The 22,420-nt window shown below is 45.5% G+C and overlaps 1 protein-coding gene across 1 annotated transcript; it reads left to right on the top strand.

The window, feature by feature from the left end:
• Positions 1 to 670: 670 nt before the first annotated feature.
• Positions 671 to 20,750, top strand: LOC106578227 (calcium uniporter regulatory subunit MCUb, mitochondrial). The gene is made up of 9 exons (XM_014156878.3): positions 671 to 959; positions 11,352 to 11,421; positions 14,958 to 15,128; positions 15,442 to 15,546; positions 18,555 to 18,709; positions 19,061 to 19,167; positions 19,589 to 19,685; positions 19,909 to 20,025; positions 20,644 to 20,750. The coding sequence occupies exons 1-9, from the start codon at positions 855 to 857 to the stop codon at positions 20,719 to 20,721; spliced, it is 1,005 nt and encodes a 334-aa protein (XP_014012353.1). The 5' UTR covers positions 671 to 854; the 3' UTR covers positions 20,722 to 20,750.
• Positions 20,751 to 22,420: the final 1,670 nt, after the last annotated feature.

Genomic DNA, 22,420 nt, shown 5'->3' with positions numbered 1-22,420 from the left:
ATCACTGTCAGTTTGTATTAAAGAAACGAGATGTATCGATCACTGTCAGTTTGTATTAAAGTATCGATCACTGTCAGTTTGTATTAAAGAAACGCCAAGTATCGATCACTGTCAATTTGTATTAAAGTATCGATCACTGTCAGTTTGTATTATAGTATCGATCACTGTCAGTTTGTATTAAAGATACGAGATGTATCGATCACTGTCAGTTTGTATTAAAGTATCGATCACTGTCAGTTTGTATTAAAGTATCGATCACTGTCAGTTTGTATTAAAGAAACGCCAAGTATGGATCACTGTCAATTTACTGAAATATTTGGTTGATGTCACTATTGTGAAATTTCGGAGCATTTTTTTCAGGAGCATTTAAAAAAAAAATAGTTTCAAGAGTTTTCAGGTGTTTCATTAAAGTTTCCAGCTAATATAAAGCCATATATGTTGTATACTTGTTTTGCAGCTCAGTAAGTTTATCAGCAAGATCTGAAAATAAAATCTTGTTTTGAGGTGTTTAAAATTGTACCCATACACATGGCATACAACAAAACCAACATTATCTAGTTTGGAAATCAATATAACCCACCTCCCATCTTTGGAAGCGCAATATCATTATCTATCATTATCTATCATTCTGATTTATTGATCAACTTCCGACCCTATCCAACGTCACGTTCTACAGTAAAAATTCCACCAATGAGAAGACCTGATTTGACACGGGACGGAGAGGTGCGCCCTTAAAGTGTATTCAACAGCGATGGAAGTTTTTTATTATTAAAGTTGCGTATAAACTTAACCGGTTCCGTTTAATCTCGTTCGTTTTACTTTGTCTCGGTTTTTTTTTTATCGTGTTTTTAACCATGGTTTGGTTCAGTAGAGTTACCAAACTTCACTACGGAGTTCTCCGTTGTTCGCTCTCCTCTGCCTCTGGCAAAAGTTACAGCGCGATTCAAGTTCCCTATTTGGTGAGTTCTGATCAATAAGTTTATATCATGCATGTTATACATGAATGCATAGGGAACTAGTCACTTTGTATATGTTATTGTTGTACAGTAGACCTAGTATTCATAACCAAAGCTCTCTCTCTCTCTCTCTCTCTCTCTCTCTCTCTCTTCACTCCACATTTCCGCAGTCTTTTAGAGAATCAGCTCGAATTAAATGTTATCCCCATTACCGTATACACAGAGTCAGCCATGAACAAAGAGAACCGAAGCATGGGGATAAAAAAAAAAAAACCAGTTTTAAAAATGTGTTTCCATTGTCCCAGAAGAACGTCAGACACTCCCTTCTCTCTCTTATTGATGACAGCGAGAACGCGCGCCAAGTGTGCGCAGGGAGGCGTGGGTGTGTGTGTGTGTGTCACGGTGGTGAATCATTTGTGTGGAAGTGGAACAGTCTTGGAAAATCACTGACAAAATGGAGTCAAAACTGACACGCAAATAATTTGCTTCAGCTCAACAGGAAACATGATATATTTTACTGCTTTCAGGAAGCTGATAGTGGCGACACCCATAAATAAGGACAGGATACAGAAAGTTAGGGCAGTGTTGCGGTTAGCCGATAATAGCAGGATTTTGGCCATTAAAAACATTGAAAAAGCAGAGTGTCAATTGTCCAGGAGAAAATGTTTATTCCATTGTGAACTCATCTGCTTTTTTTTAGCCTATTCAGTGATGGAAATACATTTGACCAGTCATGCTTGTCGTTCTCTAAGGTTAATGTGCATAATTTAGTGGAATTAAATTGGCACGAATTCCTTATGTATCATATTTAAGAAACAGCATGGAGACACAGAGCCTTGGAGAGGGAATATCTGCCAGACTGTGCTTTTATAAGCCCAATCATTATGCAACAATTGTTTTAACCATGATTTAAAAATGGCTACTATTTTTATTTCTCAAATGGTAATTGAAGCTTGCTTTCCAGGCTTCATCTGTGCGTCACCCAACACTTTTCAATGGTCTGGAGGCAGTATGCATTTTCAAAACATATAGCTATTTAATATTGTTTAAAACCTGAACGTTTCACTACATATTATAAGGCATGTTTTACCTCCCGAGTGGCGCAGCGGTCTAAGGCACTGCATCTCAGTGCTAGAGGCGTCACTACAGACCCTGGTTCAATTCCGGGCTGTATCACAAACGGCCGTGATCGGGCGACCCATAGGGCGGCGCACAATTGGCCCAGTGTCATCCGAGTTTGGGTTTGGCCGGGGTAGGCAGTCATTGTAAATAAGAATTTGTTCTTAACAAACTTGACTAGTTAAATAAAAAAATATATTAAAAAGTATTTCATAGTGACTTCCATACAGTATTTCATAGTGACTTCCATACAGTATTTCATAATGACTTCCATACAGTATTTCATAGTGACTTCCATACAGTATTTCATAATGACTTCCATACAGTATTTCATAGTGACTTCCATACAGTATTTCATAATGACTTCCATACAGTATTTCATAGTGACTTCCATACAGTTGACCATTTTAACCACTAAACTATTGTTTATTTCTCTCATGTTGTATTGGTGCGTAGCCTACTACATTGTATGCATCGCAGTAAGGATACAGGTCACAGCGCAGTAAGGATACAGGTCACAGCCCAGTAAGGATACAGGTCACAGTGCAGTAAGGATACAGGTCACAGCGCTGTAAGGATACAGGTCACAGCGCTGTAAGGATACAGGTCACAGCGCTGTAAGGATACAGGTCACAGCGCTGTAAGGATACAGGTCACAGCGCAGTAAGGATACAGGTCACAGCGCAGTAAGGATACAGGTCACAGCGCAGTAAGGATACAGGTCACAGCGCAGTAAGGATACAGGTCACAGCGCAGTAAGGATACAGGTCACAGTGCAGTAAGGATACAGCGCAGTAAGGATACAGGTCACAGTGCAGTAAGGATACAGGTCACAGCGCAGTAAGGATACAGGTCACAGTGCAGTAAGGATACAGGTCACAGTGCAGTAAGGATACAGGTCACAGTGCAGTAAGGATACAGGTCACAGCACAGTAAGGATACAGGTCACAGCGCTGTAAGGATACAGGTCACAGCGCTGTAAGGATACAGGTCACAGCGCTGTAAGGATACAGGTCACAGTGCAGTAAGGATACAGGTCACAGTGCAGTAAGGATACAGGTCACAGCGCAGTAAGGATACAGGTCACAGCGCAGTAAGGATACAGGTCACAGTGCAGTAAGGATACAGGTCACAGTGCAGTAAGGATACAGGTCACAGCGCAGTAAGGATACAGGTCACAGTGCAGTAAGGATACAGGTCACAGTGCAGTAAGGATACAGGTCACAGCGCAGTAAGGATACAGGTCACAGCGCTGTAAGGATACAGGTCACAGTGCAGTAAGGATACAGGTCACAGTGCAGTAAGGATACAGGTCACAGAGCAGTAACGATACAGGTCACAGCGCTGTAAGGATACAGGTCACAGCGCAGTAAGTAAGGTCACAGCGCAGTAAGGATACAGGTCACAGTGCAGTAAGGATACAGGTCACAGTGCAGTAAGTAAGGTCACAGCGCAGTAAGGATACAGGTCACAGTGCAGTAACGATACAGGTCACAGCGCAGTAACGATACAGGTCACAGCGCTGTAAGGATACAGGTCACAGTGCAGTAAGTAAGGTCACAGCGCAGTAAGGATACAGGTCACAGTGCAGTAAGGATACAGGTCACAGAGCGCAGTAAGGATACAGGTCACAGTGCAGTAAGGATACAGGTCACAGCGCAGTAAGGATACAGGTCACAGAGCGCAGTAAGGATACAGGTCACAGTGCAGTAAGGATACAGGTCACAGTGCAGTAAGTAAGGTCACAGCGCAGTAAGGATACAGGTCACAGTGCAGTAACGATACAGGTCACAGCGCAGTAACGATACAGGTCACAGCGCTGTAAGGATACAGGTCACAGTGCAGTAAGTAAGGTCACAGCGCAGTAAGGATACAGGTCACAGTGCAGTAAGGATACAGGTCACAGAGCGCAGTAAGGATACAGGTCACAGTGCAGTAAGGATACAGGTCACAGAGCGCAGTAAGGATACAGGTCACAGAGCGCAGTAAGGATACAGGTCACAGCGCAGTAAGGATACAGGTCACAGTGCAGTAAGTAAGGTCACAGCGCAGTAAGGATACAGGTCACAGTGCAGTAACGATACAGGTCACAGCGCAGTAACGATACAGGTCACAGCGCTGTAAGGATACAGGTCACAGTGCAGTAAGTAAGGTCACAGCGCAGTAAGGATACAGGTCACAGTGCAGTAAGGATACAGGTCACAGAGCGCAGTAAGGATACAGGTCACAGTGCAGTAAGGATACAGGTCACAGAGCGCAGTAAGGATACAGGTCACAGAGCGCAGTAAGGATACAGGTCACAGAGCGCAGTAAGGATACAGGTCACAGCGCAGTAAGGATACAGGTCACAGAGCGCAGTAAGGATACAGGTCACAGCGCAGTAAGGATACAGGTCACAGAGCGCAGTAAGGATACAGGTCACAGCGCAGTAAGGATACAGGTCACAGAGCGCAGTAAGGATACAGGTCACAGTGCAGTAAGGATACAGGTCACAGCGCAGTAAGGATACAGGTCACAGAGCGCAGTAAGGATACAGGTCACAGCGCAGTAAGGATACAGGTCACAGAGCGCAGTAAGGATACAGGTCACAGTGCAGTAAGGATACAGGTCACAGCGCAGTAAGGATACAGGTCACAGAGCGCAGTAAGGATACAGGTCACAGGCAGTAAGGATACAGGTCACAGAGCGCAGTAAGGATACAGGTCACAGTGCAGTAAGGATACAGGTCACAGCGCAGTAAGGATACAGGTCACAGCGCAGTAAGGATACAGGTCACAGAGCGCAGTAAGGATACAGGTCACAGCGCAGTAAGGATACAGGTCACAGAGCGCAGTAAGGATACAGGTCACAGTGCAGTAAGGATACAGGTCACAGTGCAGTAAGGATACAGGTCACAGCGCAGTAAGGATACAGGTCACAGCGCAGTAAGGATACAGGTCACAGCGCAGTAAGGATACAGGTCACAGCGCAGTAAGGATACAGGTCACAGAGCGCAGTAAGGATACAGGTCACAGCGCAGTAAGGATACAGGTCACAGAGCGCAGTAAGGATACAGGTCACAGCGCAGTAAGGATACAGGTCACAGAGCGCAGTAAGGATACAGGTCACAGCGCAGTAAGGATACAGGTCACAGCGCAGTAAGGATACAGGTCACAGCGCAGTAAGGATACAGGTCACAGAGCGCAGTAAGGATACAGGTCACAGCGCAGTAAGGATACAGGTCACAGCGCAGTAAGGATACAGGTCACAGCGCAGTAAGGATACAGGTCACAGCGCAGTAAGGATACAGGTCACAGAGCGCAGTAAGGATACAGGTCACAGCGCAGTAAGGATACAGGTCACAGCGCAGTAAGGATACAGGTCACAGAGCGCAGTAAGGATACAGGTCACAGCGCAGTAAGGATACAGGTCACAGCGCAGTAAGGATACAGGTCACAGCGCAGTAAGGATACAGGTCACAGAGCGCAGTAAGGATACAGGTCACAGCGCAGTAAGGATACAGGTCACAGCGCAGTAAGGATACAGGTCACAGAGCGCAGTAAGGATACAGGTCACAGCGCAGTAAGGATACAGGTCACAGTGCAGTAAGGATACAGGTCACAGAGCGCAGTAAGGATACAGGTCACAGCGCAGTAAGGATACAGGTCACAGTGCAGTAAGGATACAGGTCACAGAGCGCAGTAAGGATACAGGTCACAGCGCAGTAAGGATACAGGTCACAGAGCGCAGTAAGGATACAGGTCACAGAGCGCAGTAAGGATACAGGTCACAGAGCGCAGTAAGGATACAGGTCACAGAGCGCAGTAAGGATACAGGTCACAGCGCAGTAAGGATACAGGTCACAGAGCGCAGTAAGGATACAGGTCACAGCGCAGTAAGGATACAGGTCACAGAGCGCAGTAAGGATACAGGTCACAGAGCGCAGTAAGGATACAGGTCACAGAGCGCAGTAAGGATACAGGTCACAGAGCGCAGTAAGGATACAGGTCACAGCGCAGTAAGGATACAGGTCACAGAGCAGTAAGGATACAGGTCACAGAGCGCAGTAAGGATACAGGTCACAGAGCGCAGTAAGGATACAGGTCACAGCGCAGTAAGGATACAGGTCACAGCGCAGTAAGGATACAGGTCACAGAGCGCAGTAAGGATACAGGTCACAGAGCGCAGTAAGGATACAGGTCACAGAGCGCAGTAAGGATACAGGTCACAGCGCAGTAAGGATACAGGTCACAGTGCAGTAAGGATACAGGTCACAGAGCGCAGTAAGGATACAGGTCACAGCGCAGTAAGGATACAGGTCACAGAGCGCAGTAAGGATACAGGTCACAGAGCAGTAAGGATACAGGTCACAGAGCGCAGTAAGGATACAGGTCACAGAGCGCAGTAAGGATACAGGTCACAGTGCAGTAAGGATACAGGTCACAGAGCGCAGTAAGGATACAGGTCACAGAGTGCAGTAAGGATACAGGTCACAGAGCGCAGTAAGGATACAGGTCACAGAGAGCAGTAAGGATACAGGTCACAGAGAGCAGTAAGGATACAGGTCACAGCGCAGTAAGGATACAGGTCACAGAGCGCAGTAAGGATACAGGTCACAGAGCGCAGTAAGGATACAGGTCACAGAGCAGTAAGGATACAGGTCACAGAGCGCAGTAAGGATACAGGTCACAGAGCGCAGTAAGGATACAGGTCACAGAGCGCAGTAAGGATACAGGTCACAGCGCAGTAAGGATACAGGTCACAGAGCAGTAAGGATACAGGTCACAGAGCGCAGTAAGGATACAGGTCACAGCGCAGTAAGGATACAGGTCACAGAGCGCAGTAAGGATACAGGTCACAGTGCAGTAAGGATACAGGTCACAGCGCAGTAAGGATACAGGTCACAGAGCGCAGTAAGGATACAGGTCACAGAGCGCAGTAAGGATACAGGTCACAGTGCAGTAAGGATACAGGTCACAGAGCGCAGTAAGGATACAGGTCACAGAGCGCAGTAAGGATACAGGTCACAGAGCGCAGTAAGGATACAGGTCACAGCGCAGTAAGGATACAGGTCACAGAGCGCAGTAAGGATACAGGTCACAGTGCAGTAAGGATACAGGTCACAGAGCAGTAAGGATACAGGTCACAGAGCGCAGTAAGGATACAGGTCACAGAGCGCAGTAAGGATACAGGTCACAGAGCAGTAAGGATACAGGTCACAGAGCGCAGTAAGGATACAGGTCACAGCGCAGTAAGGATACAGGTCACAGTGCAGTAAGGATACAGGTCACAGAGAGCAGTAAGGATACAGGTCACAGTGAGCAGTAAGGATACAGGTCACAGAGCGCAGTAAGGATACAGGTCACAGAGCGCAGTAAGGATACAGGTCACAGAGCGCAGTAAGGATACAGGTCACAGAGCGCAGTAAGGATACAGGTCACAGCGCAGTAAGGATACAGGTCACAGAGCAGTAAGGATACAGGTCACAGTGCAGTAAGGATACAGGTCACAGCACAGTAAGGATACAGGTCACAGAGCAGTAAGGATACAGGTCACAGCGCAGTAAGGATACAGGTCACAGAGCAGTAAGGATACAGGTCACAGTGCAGTAAGGATACAGGTCACAGTGCAGTAAGGATACAGGTCACAGCGCAGTAAGGATACAGGTCACAGAGCGCAGTAAGGATACAGGTCACAGCGCAGTAAGGATACAGGTCACAGAGCGCAGTAAGGATACAGGTCACAGAGCGCAGTAAGGATACAGGTCACAGAGCGCAGTAAGGATACAGGTCACAGAGCGCAGTAAGGATACAGGTCACAGAGCAGTAAGGATACAGGTCACAGAGCGCAGTAAGGATACAGGTCACAGCGCAGTAAGGATACAGGTCACTGCATCGTCAACTTGTATGTTCTTTTATTATTAGTTACCATAATGTAAATGTGATCTCTGTCATTCTGAGCACCATGTGTGAACGCCCTAATCAGGTTACACACACAATGCGCTAAATATCTCAAATGTCCTGTAAATTCAAATGCTGCAGGTCAAATGTCCTGTAAATTAAAATGCTGCAGGTCAAATGTCCTGTAAATTAAAATGCTGCAGGTCAAATGTCCTGTAAATTAAAATGCTGCAGGTCAAATGTCCTGTAAATTGGTGGAGGGAGGGAGTGAATCCTGCAGTAGTTATTCCCTATGCTGTTCTGTCCTGTGTAAACCTATTCTAGACTGGTGGAGGGAAGGAGGGAGGGAGGGAATGAGGGAGGCAGTGAGGGAGGAAGGGAGGGGCATGCTGCTGAGGGCTACTGATAGTATCCATGTGTGTCTCGAGTTGGATCAAATCTCTCTCCCTCCCTCTCTCTGTGTCTCTCTCTCTCTTTGTGTGTCTCTCTCTCTCTCTCTCTCTCTCTGTGTGTGTCTCTCTCCCTCTCTCGCTGTCTCTCTCTCTCTCTCCCTCTCCCTCTCTCTCTCTCTCTCTCTCTCTCTCTCTCTCTCTCTCTCTCTCTCTCTCTCTCTCTCTCTCTCTCTCTCTCCCCTCTCTCTCTCTCTCTCCTCCTCTCTCTCACTCTCCCTCTCCCTCTCCCTCTCCCTCTCTCTCTCTCTCCCTCTCTCCCTCTCTCCCTCTCTCTCTCTCTCTCTCTCTCTCTCTCTCTCTCTCTCTCTCTGTCTGTTTGTGTGTGTTGGATGTAACATAAGGAGACTATCTTTGTTGTCTCTTTCTCCCTGCCTTTCTCTCACTCATAGTTGGCTGTTATCTTCAGGCTTTCAGCCAGCTCTGCTGACTGCAATCACAACCATAATAATTGAGGCGAGAGAACAAAAACTCCAACTCTCTCTCTCTCTCTCTCTCTCTCTCTTCTCTCTCTCTCTCTCACACACACACACTTTGTCTTTCTCTCTCCTTCCCTAGCTGTGCTGGCTGAACAGTGTTGATGGTATCCTAGAGACAGGTTGGCAGTATGTTGGTATCCTAGTGACAGGTTGGCAGTATGTTGGTATCCTAGTGACAGGTTGGCAGTATGTTGGTATCCTAGTGACGGGTTGGCAGTATGTTGGTATCCTAGCGACAGGTTGGCAGTATGTTGGTATCCTAGTGACAGGTTGGCAGTATGTTGGTATCCTAGCGACAGGTTGGCAGTATGTTGGTATCCTAGTGACAGGTTGGCAGTATGTTGGTATCCTAGTGACAGGTTGGCAGTATGTTGGTATCCTAGTGACAGGTTGGCAGTATGTTGGTATCCTAGCGACAGGTTGGCAGTATGTTGGTATCCTAGCGACAGGTTGGCAGTATGTTGGTATCCTAGTGACAGGTTGGCAGTATGTTGGTATCCTAGTGATAGGTTGGCAGTATGTTGGTATCCTAGTGACAAGTTGGCAGTATGTTGGTATCCTAGTGACAGGTTGGCAGTATGTTGGTATCCTAGTGACAGGTTGGCAGTATGTTGGTATCCTAGCGACAGGTTGGCAGTATGTTGGTATCCTAGCGACAGGTTGGCAGTATGTTGGTATCCTAGTGACAGGTCCTAGTGACAGGTTGGCAGTATGTTGGTATCCTAGCGACAGGTTGGCAGTATGTTGGTATCCTAGCGACAGGTTGGCAGTATGTTGGTATCCTAGTGACAGGTTGGCAGTATGTTGGTATCCTAGTGACGGGTTGGCAGTATGTTGGTATCCTAGTGACAGGTTGGCAGTATGTTGGTATCCTAGTGACGGGTTGGCAGTATGTTGGTATCCTAGAGACAGGTTGGCAGTATGTTGGTATCCTAGTGACAGGTTGGCAGTATGTTGGTATCCTAGTGACAGGTTGGCAGTATGTTGGTATCCTAGTGACGGGTTGGCAGTATGTTGGTATCCTAGCGACAGGTTGGCAGTATGTTGGTATCCTAGTGACAGGTTGGCAGTATGTTGGTATCCTAGCGACAGGTTGGCAGTATGTTGGTATCCTAGTGACAGGTTGGCAGTATGTTGGTATCCTAGTGACAGGTTGGCAGTATGTTGGTATCCTAGTGACAGGTTGGCAGTATGTTGGTATCCTAGCGACAGGTTGGCAGTATGTTGGTATCCTAGCGACAGGTTGGCAGTATGTTGGTATCCTAGTGACAGGTTGGCAGTATGTTGGTATCCTAGTGATAGGTTGGCAGTATGTTGGTATCCTAGTGACAAGTTGGCAGTATGTTGGTATCCTAGTGACAGGTTGGCAGTATGTTGGTATCCTAGTGACAGGTTGGCAGTATGTTGGTATCCTAGCGACAGGTTGGCAGTATGTTGGTATCCTAGCGACAGGTTGGCAGTATGTTGGTATCCTAGTGACAGGTCCTAGTGACAGGTTGGCAGTATGTTGGTATCCTAGCGACAGGTTGGCAGTATGTTGGTATCCTAGCGACAGGTTGGCAGTATGTTGGTATCCTAGTGACAGGTTGGCAGTATGTTGGTATCCTAGTGACGGGTTGGCAGTATGTTGGTATCCTAGTGACAGGTTGGCAGTATGTTGGTATCCTAGTGACGGGTTGGCAGTATGTTGGTATCCTAGTGACAGGTTGGCAGTATGTTGGTATCCTAGTGACAAGTTGGCAGTATGTTGGTATCCTAGTGACAGGTTGGCAGTATGTTGGTATCCTAGTGACAGGTTGGCAGTATGTTGGTATCCTAGCGACAGGTTGGCAGTATGTTGGTATCCTAGCGACAGGTTGGCAGTATGTTGGTATCCTAGTGACAGGTTGGCAGTATGTTGGTATCCTAGTGACAGGTCCTAGTGACAGGTTGGCAGTATGTTGGTATCCTAGCGACAGGTTGGCAGTATGTTGGTATCCTAGTGACAGGTTGGCAGTATGTTGGTATCCTAGTGACGGGTTGGCAGTATGTTGGTATCCTAGTGACAGGTTGGCAGTATGTTGGTATCCTAGTGATGGGTTGGCAGTATGTTGGTATCCTAGTGACAGGTTGGCAGTATGTTGGTATCCTAGTGACGGGTTGGCAGTATGTTGGTATCCTAGTGACAGGTTGGCAGTATGTTGGTATCCTAGTGACAGGTCCTAGTGACAGGTTGGCAGTATGTTGGTATCCTAGTGACAGGTTGGCAGTATGTTGGTATCCTAGTGACGGGTTGGCAGTATGTTGGTATCCTAGTGACAGGTTGGCAGTATGTTGGTATCCTAGTGACAGGTCCTAGTGACAGGTTGGCAGTATGTTGGTATCCTAGTGACAGGTTGGCAGTATGTTGGTATCCTAGCGACAGGTTGGCAGTATGTTGGTATCCTAGTGACAGGTTGGTAAATGTTTTTCTCTCTCTCTCTTCTCCAGTCCAGACAGTGGTGTAGATATGGTGCACCGAGACCAGTTCACTACTACAGCACCCTGCCACCTGCCACAGGTAACACAAAAAACACATTGTTTTGAAAGTCTCTGAAAATGTTTTGTTACTAGTCTACCTGTTTAATTTGGATCTACACGACTTTTAAAATCCATCGCGGAGCCCCTCACATTAAAATCCTACCATCGTGGAGCCCCTCACATTAAAATCCTACCATAGTGGAGGCCCTCACATTAAAATCCTACCATCGTGGAGCCCCTCACATTAAAATCCTACCATCGCGGAGCCCCTCACATTAAATCCTACCATCGCGGGGCCCCTCACATTAAATCCTACCATCGCGGAGCCCCTCACATTAAATCCTACCATCGCGGAGCCCCTCACATTAAATCCTACCATCGCGGAGCCCCTCACATTAAATCCTACCATCGCGGAGCCCCTCACATTAAATCCTACCATCGCGGAGCCCCTCACATTAAATCCTACCATCGCGGAGCCCCTCACATTAAATCCTACCATCGCGGAGCCCCTCACATTAAATCCTACCATCGCGGAGCCCCTCACATTAAATCCTACCATCGCGGAGCCCCTCACATTAAATCCTACCATCGCGGAGCCCCTCACATTAAATCCTACCATCGCGGGGCCCCTCACATTAAATCCTACCATCGCGGAGCCCCTCACATTAAATCCTACCATCGCGGAGCCCCTCACATTAAATCCTACCATCGCGGAGCCCCTCACATTAAATCCTACCATCGCGGAGCCCCTCACATTAAATCCTACCATCGCGGAGCCCCTCACATTAAATCCTACCATCGCGGAGCCCCTCACATTAAATCCTACCATCGCGGAGCCCCTCACATTAAATCCTACCATCGCGGAGCCCCTCACATTAAATCCTACCATCGCGGAGCCCCTCACATTAAATCCTACCATCGCGGGGCCCCTCACATTAAATCCTACCATCGCGGGGCCCCTCACATTAAATCCTACCATCGCGGAGCCCCTCACATTAAATCCTACCATCGCGGAGCCTAAATTCCTGCTGTTTGTTGCTGTTTAAATATGACCTGCAACCTGCCCTGTCTGGAACTGTGTTGCTACCAGTTCAAGCTGTAAAATATCCTCACAGCTGAAGGATCTTTGAAATGAACACAAAGGGTTCTACAAGCAGTTGTTACAAGAGCTTTGTCCAAATACCGATGGACTCAACTAAAAAAAAGATGATATCAGACCAGAGAGGTCCAGGACCTGAAGATCAGTTTGCAGTTCTCCCAGGGAGAGGTGGATATCAGACCAGAGAGGTCCAGGACCTGAAGATCAGTTTGCAGTTCTCCCAGGGAGAGGTGGATATCAGACCAGATTGGTCCAGGACCTGAAGATCAGTTTGCAGGTCTCCCAGGGAGAGGTATAGAGATTTGCAAGATGAAAACAAACAGGAAGTCCTCTCAATATAATATTTTGAGTTTATTTGGAAAGACAAGCCAGACAAAATTAAACGGGCCTATTTATATAATGATTCTGAATTCGGAGGGCAGAAATTATTACATTGTAAAGCACTAAAACCTCTCACTAAAGGCTTCAGTCATACAAAAAGTTAGACTTAAATCGAAACAGGTTCTCTAGTAGATTATTACGAAAGGCTCACCCCGTGTTCATGAACGGTCTTTTTCCTTTTTATTCAGATTACAACCTCTCACTTTAGGTTATTTCAAAAGGGAATCTCCAAAATATCGCTATTTTTAAAACCAGTATTAGAAAGTTGGTTTCAGTCTCAGTTTAATCCTCCAGAAAAGACAGAACAAATATTACAACAAATATTACGGTTAAACTGAAATATACAGATTTGATAAAAATAAATAAAATACAAATGTTTTTTGGGGAAAAAATGCTTAAACGGTATCATCTTTGTAAATTATATCATGAATAGGACTGGTGGAGTTATGTCACACATGCAGCTAACAAAAATATATGGATATGTCTGCTCTACCCAAAATTACAACCAACTAATTGCAGCATTACCACAAAAATGGAAGAGGCATGTGGAAGGGGGGAAAGTAAGGAAGTTGTCTGTCGGCATTAAAGACTGTCACGCCTTGACCACAATGATCCCTTGGTTCTCTATGGTATAGTAGGTCAGGGCGTGACTAGGGGGTGTTCTAGTTCAATATTTCTATGTTGGTGTGCTTGGTATGGTTCCCAATTAGAGGCAGCTGGTAATCGTTGCCTCTAATTGGGGATCATATTTAGGTAGCCTTTTTCCCCAGTTGTGTTTTGTGGGATCTTGTTTTGAGTTAAGTGCATGTAGCGCCTCTGATGTCACGGGTTGTTGTTTGTTTCTTTGTTTTGTTTGGAAGTTTCGCTTGAATAAATATGTGGAACTTTAATCACGCTGCGCCTTGGTCCGTCTCTCCACACGATCGTGACAAAGACCGAAATTGGTTAAAGAAAATTGTGATGAATTAAAAAAAAAAAAAAAGGACCCGACAGTTGTGCCATATTTGCAACATAGTTGGGAAGAGATTTTTTCGATGTTCCTATTCCACGGCACGTGGTTTATGACCTGCTACGCAAAACGACGCCGGATTCCAAAATTAGAATTGTTTCAATTTAAATTATTTTACAAAGAATTCTTGCAACCAATAGAATGTTATATATATGACCTCTATATATATATATATATATATATATATATATATATATATATATATATATACACAGAGCATTTGGAAAGTATTCAGACCACTTGACTTTTTCTAAATATTGTTACAGCTTTATTCTAAAATTGTTATTATTAATTATTCAATTTAAAATATCAAAGCATCTATAAATACTTATGTAAATGTACTTATGTTTTTAATTTTGAATACATTTGCAAAAATGTCTAAACCTGTTTTTCGCTTAGTCGTTATGGAGTATTGTGTTTTGTTTGAGGAAAACCCAGTCAAGTGAAATCCATAGATTAGGGCCTAATGAATATATTTCAATGGACTGATTTCCTTATATGAACTGTAACTCCTCTCTCCACCCACCTCTTCTCTCTCTCTCTCTCCTCCCCCTCGTCTCCTCTCTCTTCACCCACCTCTTCTCTCTCTCTTTCTCTCTCCCTCCCCTCTTCTCTCTCTCCTCCTCCCTCCATCTCCTCTCTCCACCCACCTCTTCTCTCTCTCTCCTCCCCCTCCGTCTCCTCTCTCTTCACCCACCTCTTCTCTCTCTCTCTCTCTCTCTCTCTCTCTCTCTCTCTCTCTCTCCCCTCTTCTCTCTCTCCTCCTCCCTCCATCTCTCTCTCTCCACCCCCTCTTCTCTCTCTCTCCTCCCCCTCTGTCTCCTCTCTCTCCTCCTCCCTCCATCTCCTCTCTCTCCACCCCCTTCTCTCTCTCTTTCTCTCTCTCTCCCCTCTTCTCTCTCTCCTCCTCCCTCCATCTCCTCTTTCTCCACCCCCTTCTCTCTCTCTCTCTCGCTCTCTCTCTCTCTCTCTCTCTCTCTCCCCTCTCCTCTCTCTCCACCCCCCTCCATCTCCTCTCTCTCCACCCCCCTCTGTCTCCTCTCTCTCCACCCCTGCCCCCCATCTCCTCTCTCCGTCTCCTCTCCAGATATATCTGTACAGTATAAGTATGGGCGACCAGTGTTGTCTCTCCCCCTGCCCTCCCGTAGTGAGTTGTGTCAGTTCAGTCTACGTCCCATGTTGATGACAGTAACAGACCTACTCTCAGACATACAGAGAGAGGACCCTGGAGTAGCTATTGCAGCTGTACTGAACACAGGTAGGTGAACACACATACATAAACACACACCCCTGCATGCCTCAAGACTGTGTTAGCCTGCTGAGCTAAAGCTTAGGCATTAGCTCCAGGAACTAACAGAAGTCTTCAGGTCTGTTAATGTTGTGGATTCACAACCATCGTGTAAAAATATCAACATCTTCACTAACCTATTCTGACAGTAACAACATCCCTTTGTCTTCTGCTCTCTTCTTACCCTCTCTTCTCTCCTTTCCTCCTCCCCTCCTCCTCCTCTCCTCCTCCTCCTCTCCTCCTCCTCCTCCCCTTCTCCTCCCCCTCCTCCTCCTCCTCCCAGATGGAGAGAGGGTATGCACTACCACCTCTATAGACACAGTTCTCAATCAAGACTTCCAGATCCTCATCAACAGCACCATCTACAGGATACACTCCCCGGGCAGAGGTACCTAACGCTGTGTCTGTCTGTCTGTCTGTCTGTCTGTCTGTCTGTCTGTCTGTCTGTCTGTCTGGCTGGCTGGCTGGCTGGCTGGCTGGCTGGCTGACTGACTGGCTGTCAGACTACTTTCTGTTGTTATCAGAGTAACCTAACAAGTTTTTACAATTTAAGTAATAGTTTGTTTTTTAAAATAAGCAAGTCGCTACTTTTACAATATTATTTAACATTTTCTTTGTAAAATGTAAAAAAATAAAATGAAAATCCCTCCCATGTTCGCGCTCTTCCTGTTTCTTGACCAATCAACATGATGTAAATGTACAGGGACAGAGGTAAACAGTGGACAGACTGCTGTTTGTTGCTAACAGCAACAGTGAAACAGAACTGTGTTTTTGGCGTTTGTTTCCTTGTTCCTTGTCAATCATTGGCTCATTGGTGAAATTAGCATTATGACAATATCTTTAATTAAATCATTCAAAACCCTTTATTAATGTAATTGCAGACAGAAGTTAACAATCAGGAACATAACGCGCATGTTTCAGAGCAAGTTCTGCATCAAAGGTCCCAAGTTATTTTATTAACCTCTCTAGGATAGGGGGCAGTATTTTCACATCCGGATAAAAGCGTACCCGATTTAATCTGGTTATTACTACTGCCCAGAAACTAGAATATGCATATAATTGTTTGATTTGGATAGAAAACACCCTAAAGTTTCTAAAACTGTTTGAATGGTGTCTGTGAGTATAACAGAACTCATATGGCAGGCAAAAACCTGAGAAGATTCTGTACAGGAAGTGCCCTCTCTGACCATTTCTTAGCCTTCTACACTCTCTTTATTGAAAACAAAGGATCTCTGCTGTAACGTGACACTTCCTACGGCTCCCATAGGCTCTCAGAAGGCGCCAGAACGTTGAATGATGACTTTGCTGCCCATGGCTGAAAAACAGTAGCGCATTTGGATAGTGGTCGATCTGAGAACAATGTGACGGGTGCGCGTGTGCACGAGAAGAGTCCATTTTAGATTTTGAGTCTTTGAACGAAAACAGGGTTTCCCGGTTGGAATATTATCGCTTTTTTACGAGAAAAATCGCATAAAAATTGATTTTAAACAGCGTTTGACATGCTTCGAAGTTTGGTAATGGAATATTTAGAATTTTTTTGTCACGATACGCGTCCGCGCGTCACCGTTCGGATAGTGTCTTGAACGCAAGAACAAAACAGAGAATATTTGAACATAACTATGGATTATTTGGAACCAAACCAACATTTGTTGTTGAAGTAGAAGTCCTGGGAGTGCATTCTGACGAAGAACAGCAAAGTTAATCCAATTTTTCTTATAGTAAATCTGAGTTTGGTGAGGGCCAAACTTGGTGGGTGTCAAAATAGCTAGCCCGTGATGGCGAGCTATCTACTCAGAATATTGCAAAATGTGCTTTTGCCGAAAAGCTATTTTAAAATCAGACACCGCGATTGCATAAAGGAGTTCTGTATCTATAATTCTTAAAATAATTGTTATGTTTTTTGTGAACGTTTATCGTGAGTAATTTAGTAAATTCACCGGAAGTTTGCGGTGGGTATGCTAGTTCTGAACGTCACATGCTAATGTATAAAGTGGTTTTTGATATAAATATGAACTTAATTGAACAAAACATGCATGTATTGTATAACATAATGTCCTAGGAGTGTCATCTGATGAAGATCATCAAAGGTTAGTGCTGCATTTAGCTGTGGTTTTGGTTTTTGTGACATTATATGCTAGCTTGAAAAATGGGTGTCTGATTATTTCTGGCTGGGTACTCTGCTGACATAATCTAATGTTTGGCTTTCGTTGTAAAGCCTTTTTGAAATCGGACAGTGTGGTTAGATTAACGAGAGTCTTGTCTTTAAAATGGTGTAAAATAGTCATATGTTTGAGAAATTGAAGTAATAGCATTTGTAAGGTATTTGAATATCGCGCCACGGGATTCCACTGGCTGTTGAGTAGGTGGGACGATTTTGTTAAACCCTAAATCCAGCCCTCGTGATGTCACTGCCTACGTCATTACCTTCTACTCATGAGACCAAAACCATGCCTACTCAACACTAAAACTCTTGTTTATATAGCTGTCTAAAAGCTTAGCAGTAAATGTCCAAGTTGATTTACAGTGGAATGTCTGACTAATCTCTTATCTCTTACACTCCCTTGTCTTCACAGTCACACATTTCTCAGAGGGGTCTCTTTGTAAGAGCAAAGAGACCAGAAAACAACTGTGGAACAAATACTAAACCTCTACAATGAATATATATATTATATATAATCTGTAGTCTAGGACCCTATAAATGTAAGGAGGAAAGGGTCTTATAACCCTTCCCCTTCTATTAATACAACATCAGCATAATCAATTATTATAATACATCAAGCCCCTATCATGACCCCTAGGTGAACCCCTTTCAGTGTTTTTGTATTGATCTGAGTATCAGGTGGAAACTCAGTTTGGTGTGCTCCTGTAATTGGGGGGAAATAGCGATGTCAGGGGGAGACTGAAGGTTTTGTGCAGCAGAAGCTCAACACCTTGTTACCTTCAAAAGGTTACAACGTTACTTACTGTGGAAAGTAACATAAACGCATAACTTTTAATGGATCCTAACAAGTCACTGATAAAAATAACCTTCCCCAACTGGCCATGAACCAGATATTATATTATATCCTTTCTTTCTGTTCCCTCTCCTCCCTCCCTCTCTCCTCTCCTCCTCTCTCCTCCCTCCCTCTGCTCCTCTCTCCTCTCTCCCTCTGCTCCTCTCTCCTCTCCTCCTCTGCTCCTCTCTCCTCCCTCTGCTCCTCTCCTCTCTCTGCTCCTCCCTCCCTCTGCTCCTCTCCCCTCTCCTCCTCTCTCCTCCCTCCCTCTCCTCCTCTCTCCTCCCTCCCTCTGCTCCTCTCTCCTCTCCTCCTCTCTCCTCCCTCCCTCTCCTCCTCTCTCCTCTCCTCTCCTCCTCTCTCCTCCCTCTGCTCCTCTCCTCCTCTCTCCTCCTCCTATCAGAGTCTCCAGAACATTCCACCAGTATAGATGACATGAAGACAGTAGTCCACATGCTCCAGTCAGCTCTCAACCTGCCAGAACACCAGCTGCTGAGACAGACTCAGCTTCTCCGCAGACTGGATACACTGAAACAGGAGCTGGGACCTCTGGAGCTGGTATTATACACACACACACACACACACACACACACACACACACACACACACACACACACACACCCCCTCACACTCACACTCACACTCACACTCACACCCCTCACACTCACACCACACCACACCACACACCCCCCCTACAATCCCCCAACCCTACTCTACCATACCTCTATAGGTACCAGACAGACAGACAGACAGACAGACAGACAGACAGACAGACAGACTCACGTAGAAACAGACACCATTGTTGTCTATGGGCTTAATAACACGTGAGGTAATGTAGGTGTGTGTGTCTGTGTCTTTCTCTTTGTGTGTGTGTGTGTGTGTGTGTGTGTGTGTGTGTGTGGTGTGTAGGTGCGAGCCCAAGTGGCTAGGAGGGCGGAGTCTCAGTCGATGCGTGTAGAGTGGGCGGTGCTTGCCTTTCTCGCTCTACAGGGAAGCTTTCTGGGATACCTGACTTGGTGAGACACACACACACACACACACACACACACACATACACACACACACAGACACACAGGGATTACACACACACACACACACACAGACACACAGGGATTACACACACACACACACACACACACACACACGCACACACAGGGATTACACACACACACACACAAACACAGGGATTACAAACACACACAAACACAGGGATTACAGACACACAAACACACACAAACACAGGGATTACAGACACACAAACACAGGGATTACAGACACACACACAAACACAGGGATTACAGACACACACAAACACAGGGATTACAGTCACACACAAACACAGGGATTACACACACACACACACACACACACACACACACACACACACACACACACCCGGGATGACAGACACACATTAATCTGTTTCCCCCCCTCCAGGTTTGTGTTTGCCTGGGACGTGATGGAACCAGTCACCTACTTCATCACCTACGCTACCAGTATGGGCTTCCTGGGTTACTACATACTCACTAAACAGGCAAGACACACAGACACACAGACAGACAGACAGACAGACACACAGACAGACACACAGACAGACAGACAGACAGACAGACAGACAGACAGACAGACAGACAGACAGACAGACAGACAGACAGACAGACAGACAGACAGACAGACTGTGTGTGTTAATGGTGTGTGTGTGTGTTAACGATGTTTGTGTGTGTTAACGGTGTGTGTGTGTGTGTGTGTGTGTGTAGGAGTTGCTCTATCCAGATGCTAAGGATCGTCAGTTTCTCCACTTCTTCCACAAGAGGGCAGCGATGGAACACTTTGATATACACAGATACAACGCACTACGCGACCAACTGGCTACGGTGAGGACACAGAAACACTACCAGGCTATAATGAGGACACAGAAACACTACCAGGCTATAGAGAACACAGAAACACTACCAGGCTATAGAGAGGACACAGATACACTACCAGGCTATAGAGGACACAGATACACTACCAGGCTATAGAGAGGACACAGATACACTACCAGGCTATAATGAGGACACAGAAACACTACCAGGCTATAGAGAGGACACAGAAGCACTACCAGGCTATAGAGAGGACACAGATGCACTACCAGTCTATAGAGAGGACACAGAAGCACTACCAGGCTATAATGAGGACACAGAAACACTACCAGGGCTATAGAGGACACAGAAACACTACCAGGCTATAGAGGACACAGATGCACTACCAGGCTATAGAGAACACAGATGCACTACCAGGCTATAGAGAACACAGATGCACTACCAGGCTATAGAGAGGACACAGAAACACTACCAGGCTATAGAGAGGACACAGAAACACTACCAGTCTATAGAGAGGACACAGATGCACTACCAGGCTATAATGAGGACACAGATGCACTACCAGGCTATAGTACCAAGTACTAATGGTGTGTGTGTGTGTGTGTGTGTGTGTGGTGTGTGTGTGTGTAGGTGGAGAGTGATCTGAAACGCCTGAGGAACCCTATCCAGCTACAGCTACCAGTGAACAACATCCAGCCCAGCAACTAAACACACTACACACACTACACACACACTCACACACACCTATACCCTCACCCTACACACACTACACACACCCTACCCCTACACACCTACACACACTACACACACTACACACACCCCTACACACACTACACACACCCCTACCCCTACACACCTACCCCTACCCCTCCACTACACACACTATACACACTACACACACTACACACACTATACACACTACACACACTATACTACATTTACATTTTAGTCATTTAGCAGACGCTCTTATCCAGAGCGACTTACAGTAGTGAATGCATACATTTTATTTTTATTTTTTGTACTGGCCCCCCGTGGGAATCGAACCCACAACCCTGGCGTTGCAAACACCATGCTCTACCAACTGAGCCACAGGGAAGGCCACACACCACACACACTACACTACAAAAGGATTAATATTGTAGCACCTTTATTTGTTCAGCGTAACTCCAGCTCTACATTTCTCTCTCACGTGGTAGAACTCAGAGGGATATGGCCTGGGGTCAAAGAATATTATTTCACAGATTTACAGATTTACTATATGAAATAAATACATCATTTTTATCTGTGCTTGATTGAGCTTGTCTGGATTAATGGACCAATAGAATAGTCCCAAAACGTTAAACCCTGCCCATTTGAAACTCCAGGCAGGCTAAAACAAACGCTCAAAGTACTTCAAATATTTCAAATATTTTTTTGAACGTTTGGTCTGGGGGTCTCTGTCTGTTGGGAACACTGAAACTAACTCTTCTCAACAAAAAAAACAAATAAAAACATTGATATTCACTTCCTGTCCAGGTGTGGTCTATGGGATCTGGATTCTGTGTAGCATCTTTGTTCTAAAGTAGATTATCTGGGTTCTGCAGAGTATCTTTGTCTCGTGGTTCAGTCTTCAGAAAGTATTCATACCCCTCGACGTATTCTACATTTTGTTGTTGTTACAGACTCAATTCAAAATGGATTAAATATAATTATAATATCATACATTTTCTCACCCATCTACACACAATACCCCATAATGACAAAATGAAAACATGTTTTTATACCCCTTGAATGAAATACAGAAATATCTCTTAAGTATTCAACCCAGCTGAGTCAATAGATGTTAGAAGCACCTTTGACAGCGATTACAGCTGTGAGTCGTTCTGGGTAAGTCTCTAAGCGCTGTGAGTCTTTCTGGGTAAGTCTCTAAGAGCTGTGAGTCTTTCTGGGTAAGTCTCTAAGAGCTGTGAGTCGTTCTGGGTAAGTCTCTAAGAGCTGTGAGTCTTTCTGGGTAAGTCTCTAAGAGCTGTGAGTCTTTCTGGGTAAGTCTCTAAGAGCTGTGAGTCTTTCTGGGTAAGTCTCTAAGAGCTGTGAGTCTTTCTGGGCAAGTCTCTAAGAGCTGTGAGTCGTTCTGGGCAAGTCTCTAAGAGCTGTGAGTCGTTCTGGGTAAGTCTCTAAGAGCTGTGAGTCGTTCTGGGTAAGTCTCTAAGAGCTGTGAGTCTTTCTGGGTAAGTCTAAGAGCTGTGAGTCGTTCTGGGTAAGTCTCTAAGAGCTGTGAGTCGTTCTGGGTAAGTCTCTAAGAGCTGTGAGTCTTTCTGGGCAAGTCTCTAAGAGCTGTGCACACCTGGATTGTTGGTTGTTGATCACTGCTAGACAGCCATTTTCAAGTCTTTACATATATTTTCAAGACAATTTAAGTCAAAACTGT

This window comes from Salmo salar, unplaced genomic scaffold, assembly GCF_965601325.2.
Source record: "Salmo salar unplaced genomic scaffold, fSalSal1 ptg000412l, whole genome shotgun sequence".
NCBI classification, from domain to species: domain Eukaryota; kingdom Metazoa; phylum Chordata; class Actinopteri; order Salmoniformes; family Salmonidae; genus Salmo; species Salmo salar.
Note: the sequence above shows the minus strand (reverse complement) of the source record. Positions and strands in the feature narration are given on the sequence as shown.

What these genes read in the sequence shown, in the direction of transcription:
- LOC106578227 (XM_014156878.3), top strand. Translation starts at nt 855, where the DNA reads ATGGTTTGGTTCAGTAGAGTTACCAAACTTCACTACGGAGTTCTCCGT. An exon ending in CACCCTGCCACCTGCCACAG is followed by an intron (nt 11,422 to 14,957) that starts GTAACACAAAAA and finishes TCTCCTCTCCAG; the next exon opens with ATATATCTGTACAGTATAAG. An exon ending in GATACACTCCCCGGGCAGAG is followed by an intron (nt 15,547 to 18,554) that starts GTACCTAACGCT and finishes TCCTCCTATCAG; the next exon opens with AGTCTCCAGAACATTCCACC.